The 16,244-nt window shown below is 37.8% G+C and overlaps 2 protein-coding genes across 2 annotated transcripts; both read right to left on the minus strand.

Moving 5' to 3' along the window:
• Positions 1–5,866: 5,866 nt before the first annotated feature.
• Positions 5,867–7,050, minus strand: LOC131328521 (xyloglucan endotransglucosylase protein 1-like). The gene is made up of 3 exons (XM_058361459.1): positions 6,771–7,050; positions 6,451–6,644; positions 5,867–6,284 (listed from the first exon to the last, which is right to left on the minus strand). Exons 1-3 carry the CDS (start codon positions 7,041–7,043, stop codon positions 5,867–5,869), a joined length of 885 nt encoding a protein of 294 aa, XP_058217442.1. The 5' UTR covers positions 7,044–7,050.
• Positions 7,051–12,268: 5,218 nt separating this feature from the next.
• Positions 12,269–13,607, minus strand: LOC131329912 (xyloglucan endotransglucosylase protein 1-like). The gene is made up of 3 exons (XM_058363336.1): positions 13,310–13,607; positions 13,026–13,219; positions 12,269–12,824 (listed from the first exon to the last, which is right to left on the minus strand). The coding sequence occupies exons 1-3, from the start codon at positions 13,583–13,585 to the stop codon at positions 12,422–12,424; spliced, it is 873 nt and encodes a 290-aa protein (XP_058219319.1). The 5' UTR covers positions 13,586–13,607; the 3' UTR covers positions 12,269–12,421.
• Positions 13,608–16,244: the final 2,637 nt, after the last annotated feature.

The following is a 16,244-nucleotide window of genomic DNA, read 5'->3' on the forward strand; positions in this document are numbered from 1 at the left end:
TGACAAGATAAATTACAGGGGCTTTAGGCATTACAGCCTAAATAATGATAATTTTTCCTATTATGGACTTGGTCAGTGAAGGTTATCAATGATGTGGTGCATAAAAGGGAATATGGCATGGTGCTATACAACCGCTATGACTCACATGGTGGTCTGAATTAATCACAGTATTAAAGTTTCTAATTGGTTTGAATCTATTGGCTGTTTTAAATCCGTGAACACGTGTTAAAGTTTTAGTGTGGAGCCCACTCGAGTCGTTTTAAACAAAATGCATATTTTTTGAAGAAATACACTTTGCATCACAATTGGCTTGACCCAAGTGGGAGAATGTTAGTTTTTTCCTATTAGTGTGGCCCACTAGCCTTCACGTTTTGTGCATGTGGGACTCCACTATCAGATAAGCCAATGAAGTGATATGGTTCATTATGATAACTAGTTAGAATTATAGATGAAGGAAAACTCTTGATAATAAAAGAGATCTTGATGGATTAGGTATCTTTTAATAATTATCTCTAAGACCTTCTTCTCTCCTCTATAAAAGGTAGAATACTCTCCCCTTATTCCTACGATTTTTCTATTAATTAAAGTACTGAGGTATTCTAGAAAAGTAGAGACAGAGAGAAGAAGGTGAGCCAAGAATTAAGGTGTTTCTAATTAAGGGGTTTGTTCTTTCTAATCTCGATGGCCGACAAAGGTACGTCATTTATTGTTCTTGAGATGTGTTGAATTCAAGATCCTGTTATATCTGTTTTTCGCATAATAAATTAAATACAGATTTATAGATTTACATATACCCAATACCAAAGGTTGTTTATCCAAGTCATCAGGCCTGTCAACATCTTCTCCATTTTTGGTTTACGTGGACTTAAGGTGATTATTGTAAGCAGAACCAACTTAATTTGCCCAAACATTTCCTTGATTTCTTTCAATTCTCATTGGAAGGGGCGCCGTTGCACTCTTCTTCGAAACCTTCACTTGATGACACCCCTTACTATAATGCTTATCCATTCATCTATTCTTTTCTTTTCTTTTTTCACAATCCGTATAGCTATCACCATTCTGCCAACATCTAGGCTAGGGATAATGAAAGCAGTGTTCTTCGTTAAGAGCAATGGAACCACCAGAAGATTCCTCAATCCTTTTGAAAGTAGATTGACACTACACCTTAAGAGATGCACGCCCCTGCATTTTAGCCAGACCAATTTTGAAGTGATAGCTGCTTCGCTATTCCAATGCTGAAGTGAACTGAACCACCCTTTAGCCAGAGGATTTAGCTAGTTCTGCATTCTTGTCTTCCTTACACTGGAAAATAATAGTCATAAATAAACATCCCATACTGTAAAGTAACACCTTGGAAGTTAGCCTCAGAAAAGGCCTTTTAAATTAGCTTTACTCTTTTGTTGTTTGTTAATTTCCTAGTTGGTCTAGGGTCTCTTTGGCACTATTAGTAGCATTGTAAGCCTTAGGGAAATTAAAGTTGGTGGATGTTTTGATTGGACAACCCTCAAATAGTAGTAAAGCAGCCCATGCTTACGTTATATGATCGGAGCAAAGATTTAGATGTATTTGTGTAAAAATGAGAGAAACAAATATATTTGTTACTCAGGTGAAAGAAGAATAGTACTCCAGTTGTTACTTTTGTGTGTTTTTACACCGCTTTAAGTTTTAGGTTCTCAAACAATCAAACTTATATTGGTTAGACTTAATTATTTTGTATTGTTAGGCTATAATATTTTGTGTCCAAATTTAGTTGGACTTTTATATTTTAACCTTACACAAGTAGCTCAGCGCCAACTATACTAAGGAAAACTTAATTTATATCTATAACAAAATAAAAAAATTTAGTGCTTTTTTTGAACGTAGAGGCTGGGTTACTCGTGGACATGCGACCAATTAAGCATCTTGCACGTATTCGTAATTAACCAACGCTTGCCCAGAGGCCAACTATATATACTAATTAATCCAGAACTTATCAAAAAAACTACCCAAGCAAAAACCACAATAAAATTTTAAACAAATCAAACAACCTCGAGGATTCTAGGGAGATTGTATACGCAATGTCGACTTTGTTAAATATATTTAATAATCAAACCCATATTTTTAGCTTAAAAAGGTCATAAATTATTTTTTGAACTTTGGCTACGCTGCTCGACTAATAATTATGTTACTTTAAAGAACTCTCTCATAGTCTCAATTTCATTCACCTATGACCTAACCTTATGCTTTATCATCAAAGATGATAAATTTTTGTATGTAATATATATGTATGTATCATGTATGTATATGGAGAGAGAGAGAGAGAGAGAGAGAGAGAGAGAGAGAGAGAGAGAGAGAGAGAGAGAGAGAGAGAGAGAGAGAGAGAGAGAGAAAGAGAGAGAGAGAGAGAGAATTTACAACCATTCTTTTTTGCATTAATCTGAACAAGAACTTTGACTTATAGAGTTTGATCCAGAAAATTTCCCGTGTGGAACAACTATCAACCAAACATGCACTAGAACACAAAAATGAACTTTTTTTTTTGCAAAATCATTTAGGAATTGATTTCTACACTCTTTTTTTTTGGATTTTAGTGTTGAAAATGTATTTATTTATTTGCTAAAAGACAAAAAAGGAAGTGGGGATCTCAAAAAGGAAGTGTAGAAATTAATTCCCAATCGTTTTACATGAAATGAATTTTATGATGGAAAATATTTTATTTTTGAAACAAACGGAGCCTAAGTGAATTCCGAAAGAATATTAGACTTCAAATTGGTGGGGTAGGATCCCATCCAGTCTCTCTAGGTCCAATTTCATCCATTTTGTGGTCAAGATTTACTCTACAAAATCATATTGATCTGAATGGCTAGTATTTTGCCACGTAATGGGAGATCAGCTAGCTGTCCCAACGGGACGGAAGTGGCTCCCAACAAAAGGGAGTCTCACCTTTTATTTCTTAATCCTCGTTTGCCATAGCAAAAATACACAATTCCAGATAATTTATTTTTTTGGGCTATTTTTGTGTCTCACAAAGATGATTCAAATCACCCATCATTCTTAAAATGTTTTTCATGGGTTCATGAAAAAAAAGCGTAATATGATATCTGATATTGATAGGTGCTTTTCATAATTCGTAGGGCGAAACACTAAATTTCATATTAGTATTTTTTATTTTTTGTAGAGCCCATTTCGGGTTCCACAAATATAATTCAAACCTCTCATTATTCTCAAAAATATTTTTCATGGGTTCTTGCAAAAAATTATCTTAATTTGATATCGATAGGGGCCTTTACAAAAGTTCTTGGGGTGTACGAATTCTGAAAAAACTCCTACCGATTTCAAATTCGGCTAATTTTTTTGCAGAAACCATAAACATTTTTTACGAATAATGAGTGATTTGAATCATTTTTTACTGATGTCTTCCAACATTGCCGACCTTTAAATAAAATATCGGTCCTTAGAATAGGAGCCCCAAAAGTCAATATGGAATTTTATTTTTGCTATGTCAAACGGTGATTGAGCAAATAAAAGGAGCGAGGCACCGTTTCTCTTGTTGGCAGCATCAGTTTCCTTTGGACAGCAGACTCCCCATTACGTGGCAAAATGCTAGGCATTGATATTAATGTTATTGTGTAGGGTAGATCTTGGCCACAAAATGGATGAAACTGGACCTAAAGAGACTGGATGGGATCCTACCCCCAAATTGGTACGGTGAAGTGCGTGGTGATCATATATATATATTAGCTTGAATATATCGTTGGAAATCATGAGGGAAAATGTGAAAACTGCATAAAAAATCATGTCAGATCTACATATTTGTTTATCGGATCGAATTCTTCAAGTTTCTTCATTCGATGCCCACTTAATTTAATTCGAATGTGGAAAATGGAGCACCAAAGGAAAAGTCAACTGTTTCGAAGTGTACAACTCGAATTTTCCTCTTTCTAATTAATTAAAAGTCCAAATAGGGTAACATGTATATGTGCAAATCACCAAATTCAATACGAATTTTTTGGCATGTGATTCAAAGATATTAATGGGGTTGGTTTGGTTCAGGCTAACGAACTTTTCTGGTACAATATTTTTCCATGGAAAAAAGTTAAAGTACCATATAAAAACGGCTAATTAAATGCCATACATGTTCTAAATGGTCAAAATACCATTTCAAAAGACAAGAATGCACCTGCAGGTCGAATGGCCTCGATATACTTCCACATTTTGAAATTACCAAACACGACTTCATATACAAAATTAATGAACAAAATTCCCGCATTTATTAAATGGTTAGCAAAACCCTGCAATAATTTTGCAGAAATTCCAACAAAATAGTGAAAGCAATTAGGTGGGCATGCAATTGGTACAGTGCCGATTCGTATTTGTGTCCTCTAACTACATAACTTTGTTGGGTGGCAGTTCCGGGGGGTTTTCCACTGGCGTTGTTGGGTAGCAACTCCGGTTGCTTATCTGTTGGTGTGTCGATCGAAGTTGTTTGATATGGGGTCTAGTCTTTGGACTGTTTTCCTGCCGTCATGGTTTCTTGTTCCATTATTTTTCGACGAGTCCTATCCTTGATGTAATGATTTTTAGGTGATTTACAATATCAACTGTCATCGTTGTGGAAAAAAAAAAAAAACTATTGTGTTTACGGAGACATAAATCATTTTTCTTTGTCAATTTAAAATTTATCCAACTAATTTCAACCAGATTTAAGCATAATAGGGAAATATATTTAAACACGAATCCATTTTATTAAATAAGTAAAATATCCTGAATCTTATTTTGGTGGTACTCAAAATTAGTGAACAAAAAGATCATAATTGTAGAAACTTTGTATTCATCTCAAAATCAATTGGCAATGAGTGAAGAGGTCCCAAATGTTATTAAGTGATCACCCATTCCACTTCTAAACAATGTGGGACTTTATATCTTAACATTCCCCCTCACATGTAGCCGCTTTTGAAGTCTGTCACGTGTAGTCACTTTTGGGTGTCCTATCATCGCGCAAACATTTTGTTGGTCTGTCATCACGGGGGTGTGGATTGTAATTTTTTTTTATTAAAATGTGAGGTGGATTGGATCCCGCTTTGATACCATGTGAAAACTTTATATCTATCTCAAAATTAATTGGCAATGAGAGGAGATGTCTCAAATGTTATTAAATGATCACCCATTCCAATTCCAAGCAATGTGGGACTTTATATCTTAGCAATAATAACCACAAAAACAAAACAATAGTCTATGCTGTTCAAGATGTGATTTATAATTTGTACAATAACTCAATTCTTCGAAAAGTTCTCATACCGCACTTTAATTAAACTTTTCATCGTGACAACCCATTCATAATATGGTTCGACGCATCCATTTTGAACTATGCTAGACTTTTTGCATATGATTACCTTTTGATGCTCGCCCTCTCTTTCTTGATATATCCTTATCAAGTTTCTAATAAAATTCTTTTCTAATAAAATTCTTTTGCCGATTAAAAAAGAAAAACTATGCGACTTTAAAAATTTTCATTTAACTCCCATATTTCCGTTATGTTATAAATTTCCGATTTACCAAAAAAAAAAAAAAAAACTCCCATATTTCCGGATTGTGTCATTTTGTTTTTCTTATTGGTGCAAGAAAAAACTGCGCCGAACCGTCTAACTTGGCAGGGTGAAGATGTTGAAGCTGCTACTCCAACAAGGAAGAAAAAACTAACTATTGAAACAATTGTTTCAAAATCTTGCATTTGGGATTACTACAATACTATCACTTTAATTGAAAAGAATGAAGAATAACCATGAGCTTATAATTTACAAAATTACGACGCAAGAAAAGAAAAAGCTTAAGAACGCATTCTCATGAGTTTGATTGAAGTCAAGGAAGGTCGTCGACACAATCAAGCTCATTGCATAAACCTGGGCTGATAGCATTCTGGGGGAAATCCTTGAGGAAACCGTTCGTAGTCGGTGCAGTAATCGTAGATCATATAGTTATCCTCCACCCAAGCGAGTTCCTGCAGGATTTCGGTGTCCAACTCTTCGGCTCCCAATGCCTCAATGTTGGTTATTGAACTGTTAGAACTGGAGGAACCACATGAAGTTAATCCGGACGAGTCTTCACATGAATTTACGATAAAATTCTTAAAGGAAGTGACGAAAGGAGCATCTGCCCAATCGATCTTAACTCTCCCACCTTCCGTTGCCCAACTATCCCCGTCCCAGATGCTCGAGTAGATATTCATCGGCTGGCTATTCGGGAATGGAACACCGATGGCTTCGTTATTGTTGAATACCCTTATTGGGATTTCATTAACCATCAAACTGGACATGGAAAGCATCGTAACATTATTAGAAAAAGTGGCTAAGAAGCTAAGACCAGTGAAAAGTTGAAAACATCAAATCAATGCAAAATGATGTGGAGCATATTATCTCGAAGGTCAAAGATGTAATGTTTAAACATATGAGAGGTGAGAATAGGCTGCATTACACGATGCGCAAGGAATTCCAAACGACTGAGAACTTGTGGTAATCTGTTGTGGGATCGAACCAGAGATAAAACTGTTGTTCCCGGCCGCCTGTGCCGTTGGCGAAAATATTGGTATGACATATGTATGGTTGTCCAGTCACATTGCCTAAAAATTCAAAATCGATCTCATCATGATATGGTCCTTGAGAGGATAACTGCATAGAAAGAAGAAAGTCACAATAGGTACATTACATTGGTCAAGCTTGTGGGAAAGATAGGTTTGCAATTTAGGCTTAGATCTAATATGCAAAGCTACACTTGGTTGAAGATTTGGAGCTTACATAGGATGTGGTGACAGTGCCGGCGGAGTTGTTAGGAACAAGCATGATATGCATGTCGAACCTTCCGAATAAATATGTGTTGTAGGATTGGAAACCACAGCCAGAGGAGTTGTATAAAGACATTGTGAGAGATTTGCCGCCGTCGGATGCATTAGCGTTTTGATTGCCCCAATAGAACTCGACATCTTGGTAGAAGTTCACAGTTGAGTCAGCCATTACACTTGCCGTGAACATTAGAACAAGTAGCAATACAGAAGAGCAAAGGGAGGACATTGGAGAGAGAGAGAGAGAGAGAGAGAGAGAGAGAGAGCAGTGGAGTGTATGTGTGTTTGATGGTTTGAGTCGGTGACTATGCTAATTAAGGAGGAAGCATCCTGAAGACGTTGACGTACAGTTATAAAGACCAGACTATGGTCGAGCACTCCTTCGCACGTTTGCTTTAACCTGCCTTCCTTGCTCTAGTTGCCTTAAGGCTTGTCTTTCTTTCAAAACCTTGTTACTTTTTCCCTCATACCAAAGCTCCTCTACAAGGGGAAGGTGTATTCTTGACATATAGTTTAAAAACCCAGGGTGTGTGCGGTACACTTGTGCACAACATGCGTGTTTTAAATAGTAGACTGCGTAGCAGTATTAGTGTGGCGGTAGCTGGAATATTAGCGAATTGATGCTTAGTGGGAATCAGGTGTAGTGGTTGTGAATTTTTTAAAATCATTTTTGGCTCCAAAGCATTTGTAGTGGCTGTAGTGGTCGTATAGCAGATAAAAAATCGGATACAAAGCGATACGTAGCAGGAACCGGTTGAAACGAGGTGAGAATTTTGGGTAGCACTACTATAGCGGTGTATAGCGGTACTATCTGAAATATCGCTACGCAGCGGCCAGTTTTTAAAACTATAGTTCGACATGTTTTAATTGTCAGGAGCAAATAGTTGGTGGTTTAGGGCTGCCGCCATTTGGTGAAGCAGTACTCCTTTCCACCACATATTTTTTTTTGTATTCAAGCACTTCATACAAGGACTACAGAAATGTGTGATGGAGAGTAGTGTGAACACACCACGTGACGGTGCCTAAGACCACTGAAAACGTTTTTATTTGTTTGAGAAAACTTTAGACAAAACAAGTTTACGCATTTCATGCGGCGCATAGCATTCCCTGGTGTAAGTTTATTCTATTATATTTTATGTAACATTTAAGAGAATCTCCATTGGTTTTCCGAATTTACGTACAAATAGTGTTAATAAAACTATGCATTAAAATAAAAAAAGGGTCTCAGTGGTTTCCGTAAATTTACGAGCTAAAGATAATTGTTCGTTAAATTGTGAATTTAAAAAAAGGATTTTGATTTTTGCGTTTCATTTTTTACTGATGGCACTTTACTTTGTTCATGAAGTTATTAGTAACTTCATGTTAAAAGTGGAGCGTCATCAATAAAAATTGGAGAGCAAAAATCAGTTTCTTTAAAAAAGAAGAAGGGTATTATATTTATTTTGTTAAGGTATCGCTAACTAGTTTTTTTCTTTTTCTGTTTTTGATAGCCAGGTATTTGAATGGTGTGCTATTTTTCTCTTCAATTTCAAAAAAACCTTTCTGAAATTAATGTCAAAATTGAAAAGAGGGACATTTACATTTTCTTAAGAGTTGAAATTGAGTTAAAATAGATGGTATCCACTTATTAGTTATTATCTATATGGCCAAAGTTACCAGAAAATATAATAAAAAGTAAAATAGCATATTAGATGACTAGTTAAGAAAATATTAGAGAGCAACTAGCTATGAAATTTGGTGAATTTTTCGTCGGGTGCATGAAGAACTAATGAGATTTTTTACTGTATAGGATTGATTAATTACAGTACTAGTATGAATTCATTGTTCAGACTATTCAATTTGGGTTTTAAGGAAGGTTTTTTAGAGTAATGAGTGAAGAAAGATAGATAAAAAAAATTTATTGGAGACTGTGCCTAAGGTTTTGAGACTTTGGCCTCGTTCCACTAACACTTTTTTTAAATTTTAGAAAAATCCACGTTTTTTTACTCTCTTTTTTGTGTGCTTAAAAGTGTTTTTTCCAAAATATTTGGGTAAAAATAAAAAAAATTACTTTTTTATCAATAATTTATAAAAATTTAATGCAAATGCGAATTTTTTTAAATAAGTACGAAACGTGTATTTCTTGTAAAAATTTACAAAGCGTTCGCGGAACGAGACCTTTAAAACGAACAAGGCCAATTAAGTACAAAAGTGAGTTGATTACCCCAATAGAATTCGACATCTTGGTAGAAGTTGGCAGCTGAGTCAGCCATTAGCCGGTGACTATAGCATTACAAGGAAGAAGCATCTTTTCCTAATTAAATGACGTTGACGTACAACTATATATGTAGACTAGACCGAGTTAGCGATTGCATGGGTTGGCGTGCGTTGGACATGTCTCGTTTCATTGGTTAGAAAATAATTCGGGAAAATTTATTGTAAACTCTACAACTTTTAGCCGATTCGAAAAAAAATAACTAAATTTTTACCAAGGACAAAATGACAATTTGACTTACCATTCCATTAAGAATTTGGTCCCTGCCGTCTGATTCCGTCAATTTATAACGGATGGAGTTAACGAAAGGCGTTAACCTTTTCTTTTTTTTTTTCCTTTTTTACTTCCAAAAATTAGAGTTTAAATTAAATTTAAAAAGATGGTATCCACTTATTGCTTATTATCTATACAGCCAAACTTACCTGAAAACTTGATAAAAAGTAAAACTAGCATATTAGATAACACACTCTTTGGCAAGTTTGGTATTTACTAACATTTTTTTTTTTCCAGCAAAAGTAACATTTTATTAAAAAAAAAGGGGACAAAATAGCCCGTTGGGTCAAGCCCAAACACACTCTAAAGGGCCGAACCCCTGTACATCTGAGGGCCTAAAATGCCAAAATACAACACTAAAAGCTCTAGACATCAAAACTTGATAAAAAGTAAAACTAGCATATTAGATAACACACTCTTTGGCAAGTTTGGTATTTACTAACATTTTTTTTTTCCAGCAAAAGTAACATTTTATTAACAAAAAATTGGACAAAATAGACCGTTGGGTCAAGCCCAAACACACCTAAAGGGCCGAACCCCTGTACATCTGAGGGCCTAAAATGCCAAAATACAACACTAAAAGCTCTAGACATCAAAAGGCCAAAAATACCCAAATACAACAATGAAAGCTCAGCCTGAGAAAATCCTAAACCTAAACCTAAACCTAAACCTAGTTTTCCTGTGCAACTTCAACCCGCCACTGATCACTTGGTTAACAGCACCCAGCAGCAAACAACATCGGATCTCCTCCTCCAAGAGGCACCACAGCACCACTGACAAACCGCTTGGAGAAGAAAGATGCGACAAATGGCCACCCACTACCACGGAAGCTCACCATTGCCATTAGGCAAGAACCGCAGATGCCCAACAGCAAACACGGCGTGCCATCCAGTCTTCCAGCGCCGCAAGACCAGCCGTTAGGCAGAAGCCTGGTAAACCCAATAGTAAACCGAAGAGGGGAACCAAACGGAGGGAGAAAATAGGAGAGAAAGCAGAGGCAAAATAGAAGAAGAGATCGAGACAGGGGAAGAAAGGAGCACAGGAAAACGAGGAAGGGGGTCAGCAAAAAGAGAAGAGAAAGAGAGAGACAAGAGGAACTGAATAATCATACTGTTGTCGCTCTCGTCGCCGTCCGGGACCCCTGAAAATGACCGCCAAGTAACCGCCATATCGGCACCCAAAAACGATTAGGAGAGAAAGCCGAATCTCGAGAATGCCATAACCCCAGTACCAACCACCAACAACGCCGCCTCCCACCGCCTCGATACAGTCGTTGATAAGATTTTATGAATAAAGAGAAAGAGAGAAGATCAGAAGCGAAGGGAGACAATGGGGGGGGGGGGGGGGGGGGGGGGGGGGGGGAGGAAGAAGGGCCCTGGGGGAAGAGGGGAGAGGTGGCGCAACCCCCCGGAAGGGAAGCCCTAGCTGAAGTTAGAGGAGAGAGGGAGGAGCGTTCTGTTTCTTAGAGAGAGGCTAATGGCCTCTCTCTTTGAATTACGTTGGATCCAGCTAATTTTGTAGTTACTAACTTATTGCAAGAATTAGTTAAGAAAAACATTACAAAGAAACTAGCTAAGAATTTGGTCACGATTTTTTTTGTGGGATTGAATGAACTAATGAAATTTCTGACTCTATATGGTTGATGATGGAGCTTAATTACATTTGTATGAATTCATTATTCATACAATTGTACAAATTCATTATTGGTTTGGTTATCTCTTTGTCCGTTGTGATGTCTCGTGCTTAATTTGTTTCGTTTTAATCTTCGTGGAGTAATTTGTTTCCAACGACTAATGAAATATTTTTTGCTCTTAAAAAAAAAAAATGAAACCATTATTGGAGTGTCTTGGTGTTTAAGTGGAGTCTCTAGGTGTTTTATTCCTTGGTATGCAGATTGGAATAAACTATTGAATGAACAGGGAATCAGCTGGTTGCCGACCAAAAAAAAAAGAAGAAGAAAGAAAGTGGAATCTGGTTGTGTGTGAATCTAGGTTTTTCTTGGTGTTCCCTCACTAGTTTATTGGAGGGTAGCTAGTTAAGATATTTGAAGAAAAAAAGTCGTAGTTTATGAAATACAGGAGTACCGTTTTAATAAATGTATTTAATAGAGACATAAGAGCAAGTGCCAATACAAAGAAAGAGGAATCCAAAAATCACTCTCCAACCAAAAGCGTATGCTGATTTCGAGATTGATTTTTAATTTGAACAATCACCCAATGTTTTGCCGTTTTCTTACTACTTTCAACTTGTTAGAGTGACTACTCAATCTTAAAATGGTTCGGCGACTCATCCATTTTGAATTAGAAGAAATTAAATAGGCATCATATTTTGAAGACTTATTTAGATATCCATCCAAGAGGAAGATTTGACAAATAGGAGAGAGAAATTGAGATAAATTATGAAAATTTGGAGAAAGAAATATTTAGAAAATTACGGTAGTTAAAGGGTGATTAATTTGGGATTTATTTGAAATTGAGGAGGCCAACTTAATTATTTAAACCAATTAGGATGGAGACTTAAGTAGGAGACAGGACCCCTATTTAAGTCCCCCTTTGAATTATGCGACTTTAAAGTTTTCTAATTTTTTTAACAACAAAAAAAGGATTTTATTAATCTCATATTATGTTGAATGTGACTTTTAAAGTTTAGCAAAAAAAAAGGGCTTTAAAGTTTCCAAAATGCTAGAGGCACATCAACTACACCTCTCTCACATACAGGTGGGTTCTATTGGAACGGGGCCCACCTGTATGTGAGAGGGGTGTGGTTGATGTGTCTCTAAGGTGATGTGTCCCTAACACCTCTCCTTAAAGTTTTCCATTCAACTCTCATATTTCCGGATTGTCCTTTTGATTTTTTTATTTTTGCTATAAATTACTTCACCTAACCTTCTACTTAGCATGGTGAAGATGCTGAAGCAGCTATCCCAATAAGGAAGAGAAATTTAATTATTGAAAAAATTGCTGCAACATCTTGCATTTGCAATTAGTACAACAGCACTTTAATTGAAAAGAATAAAGAATAATGAAGAACACACGCCATCGTTGGTTGAAATCAAGAATCAAAGGTCGATTGACACAGGCTCATTGCAGAAACCTTGGCTGATTGCATTCAGCGGGACATCCTTGGGGAAACCGTTTGTAGTCGGTGCAGTAATTGTAGATCATGAAGTTGTTCTGCACTGACAAGAGCTGTGCCTGTAATCCGACGTCTAGCTGTTGGGTTAGCCATGGGGCAGTGCTAGAGGAACCAGAACATGATGAAGTTGATCCAGATGAGTCTTGACATGAATATACTTCCAAATTCTCGTAGGAAGCAGTGAATGGAGCGTACGCCCAATTGGTCTTCACGCTCCCACCTTGCGTTGCCCAACTATCGCCACACCAAATGCTTGAGTAGACATTCATCGCTTGGGTATTTGGGAATGGAACACCGATGGCCTCGTTATTGTTGAATACCCTGATTGGAGTTTCATCAACCATCAAACTGGACATACAAAGCATCATCGTACAGGTATTAGAAAGTGGCTAATTAGTAAGATATATCATGACCAGTGAAAACAAGAGTCAATGCAGAATGGTCGAGAAATCGCAATGGAATTCTAAGAAAATGCCACATTATTCTGCATAGAAACTTTTATTGTTCGTAATGTTTACACGTATGAGAGGTGAGGATAGGCTACATTACATGATGAGTCGGGGATTCCAAATGATTGTGTACTTGTGGTAATTTGCAGTGGGATCAAACCAGAGATAAAACTGTTGTTCCCGGCCACCTTGGCCTTTGGCGAAAATATTGGTATGAAGTATATATGGTTGCCCAGACACATTGCCTAGAAATTCAAAATCGACCTCATCATGATATTGTCCTTGAGAGGATATCTGCATAGAAAGAAGAAAGTCATAAATAAAAATATATATTAAAAGAGAAAGGAACTCAAATTGATAGTAGTGGAGAAATGGGCAGCTTACATAGTATGTGGTGACAGTGCCGGCAGAGTTGCCAGCAACAAGCTTGATATCCATGTCGAACCTTCCGAAGAAATACCTGTTTTTGGATTGGAAACCACAGCCCGAGGCGTTTACTAACGACATCGTGAGAGATGTGCCGCCATCGGGTACGTTAGCGAGCTGATTGCCCCAGTAGAAGTCCACATCTTGGTAGAAGTTCAGAGCTGATGAGTCAACCGTTACACTTGCCGTGATCATTAGAACCAGAAGCAATACAGAAGAGAAAAGGGAAGACATTGGAGAGAGAGAGAGAGGATTGAATGTCTGTTTGATGGTCTGAAGGTTGGGGATTTATACATATACGAGAGGATGGTAATGATTGAGCCGGTGAGTAGATTATGCTGGGGAGGAAGCATCGTAAAGACGTTGCAAGTACAGGTAGACTAGAGCGTGTCGGGATTGCATTAATTGTTTGGTGCGTTGGACTTGGTAATTAAGTTTAATTTAGAAGTAAGTATTCAGTGGCATCGGAGCAGCAGCCCACGTGATGCCGCAACACTCTTTTTTCACACGTTTTTGTGGGGGTCAAAGTCCTTGGGATTGAACCCACGGAAAAAATGTGGTGCAAAAAGGAATTGGGACGCTACGTAGCGGTGCCCTATGATTGCTGGTGCAGAAAAGAATTGGGACGCTACGCAGCGGTGCCCTATGATTACTGGATAAATTTTCCAGTCAAACCTGAGACGAAACAAGTTTACGCGTTGTGTGGGGCGTATAACGTTTCGTGGTGCAACTATCCTATTTAATTTAATTTTTAATTCAGCATTTGATTGTGAGAATCTCCAGTGGTTTTCCGAAATTTACGTGCTAAAATAAGAGTTAGTTGAACTGTGCATTAAAATATACTTATGACTTGGTGGTTTTCATAATTGTTAGTCAAACTGTGCATTAAGATAAAAAAACGGGTCTCAATATTATTTTGTTCAGAAATGCTACCGGCATATCAAATTGACACACATTTTGGTTCACCAGCTAAGCTGGCGCTCAACCCATTTAAAAAAAAAAAAAAAAAGCTCAAAACAAAAGCTATCGACTTCATGTTTCTCTCCCACCCAAACCCAAAGAGAGGGAGAGAGGAGGCCGAGCACACCACCAAACCCTAACCGGCTAACACCACCACAACTGGCGACCCCTGCCACCATCAGCTCCTCCCCCAGCATTGACATTTACTGGTGGTGAGGAGAGTATGGGTGGGGAGGAGATAAGGTGGCAGACTCTACATTGAGTCAGAGAAGGAAATGATGCAAGGAGAAGAAGAAGTAGTAGCAACATTTTGAGACGAGTTTTTGAGGTTTGAGGCAAAAGAAGTGGTGGAGACAAGGACGATAGTTATAGGCGTAGGCGTGCATGGGTGAATGGTGATTAGTTGGACTTAACTTCCCCCAGAGGTTTGGGTTTAATCACGGTTCTCTCTTGGACCCCACACACACATGAAACTGTTTTGTACACAATATTTGTGTTTGAGATACATGTATGATGATTCTTTTTCTAAGAGATGCACTAGTAATGCTAAGTGGTCCAAAGTGCAGAAGATATCTCCATCATTTGTAGAGATCTGTTGTTCCTCACCATTGAGAAGAGTGTGGGTGGGGAGGAGATGAGGTGACGGACTCTACATTGAGTCAGAGAAGGAAATGATGCAAGGAGAAGAAGTAGTATTAGCAACATTTTGAAGAGTTTTTGAGGTTTGGGGCAAAAGAAGTGGTGGAGGCAAGGATGGTATTTATAGGAGTAGGCGTGCATGGGTGAATGGTGATTAGTTAGACTTAACTTCCCCCAAAGGTTTGAGTTTAATCACGGTTCTCCCTTGGACCCCATACACACATGAAACTGTTTTGCATACAATATTTATGTATGAGATACATGTACGATGATTCTTTTTCTGAGAGATGTAGTAGTAATGCTAAGCATGGTCCAAAGTATGGAAGATATCTCCATCATTTGCAGAGGTCTACTGTTTTTCACAATTGAGAAGGGTGTGGGTGTGGAGGAGATGAGGTGGCGGACTCTACATAGAGTCAAAGAAGAAAATTATGCAAGGAGAAGTACTAGCAACATTTTGAAGAGTTTTTAAGGTTCGGGGCAAAAGAAGTGGTGGAGGCAAGGATGGTATTTATAGGTGTAGCCGCGTAGGCGTGTATGGGTGAATGGCAATCAGTTAGACTTAACTTCACCTAGAGGTTTGGGTTTAATCACGATTCTCCCTTGGACCCCACACACACATGAAACTGTTTTGCATAGAAAATTTGTGTTTGACATACATGTATGATGATTCTTTTTCTGAGAGATGTAGTAGTAATGCTAAGTGGTTCAAAGTGCAGAAGATATCTCCATCATTTGTAGAGGGATAGTATATATATGCCCCACCTTGACGAAAACGAATTCGACCGGGCTTCGGTCGGTCAGTCGTCTAGCTTGAACGTGGAGAGGGGAAAGAGGAGAGAAACTAGAACTCAAAAGGAATTGAAGCCGAAGAGCTAATTTGCTACATCAAGATTCGATCACCACTTACCCATCACCCAATTAATTCCCACATTTTGATGACTTTTTGAGCTTTGTGGCAAAAGAAATGGTGGAGGCAAGAGTAGTATTTATAGGCATAGGTGTGCATGGGTGAATGGTGATCAATTAGACTTAAGTTGACCCTTTGGCAGGGAGTTTGTCTCCGTCCTTGCTAGAAGCGAGTGTATATTCATCCTTTGATTAGTTAAGCACCTAAGCAGCCATGCTTCTCAATATATACTATACATTCTTCAGCTCCACCATTTCCACCAATTAAACTCAAGAAACTAAAAATGTTGCTATTCCTGCTTTTATTAGCCCTACCTTCTCTCACAGTTTGTAGAGACCTCAAAAGCTACATGATCTTCACATTAGCCACTCTCTTCACGCCACC

The sequence above is a fragment of the Rhododendron vialii genome, chromosome 6a (genome assembly GCF_030253575.1).
Source record: "Rhododendron vialii isolate Sample 1 chromosome 6a, ASM3025357v1".
Classification (NCBI taxonomy): domain Eukaryota; kingdom Viridiplantae; phylum Streptophyta; class Magnoliopsida; order Ericales; family Ericaceae; genus Rhododendron; species Rhododendron vialii.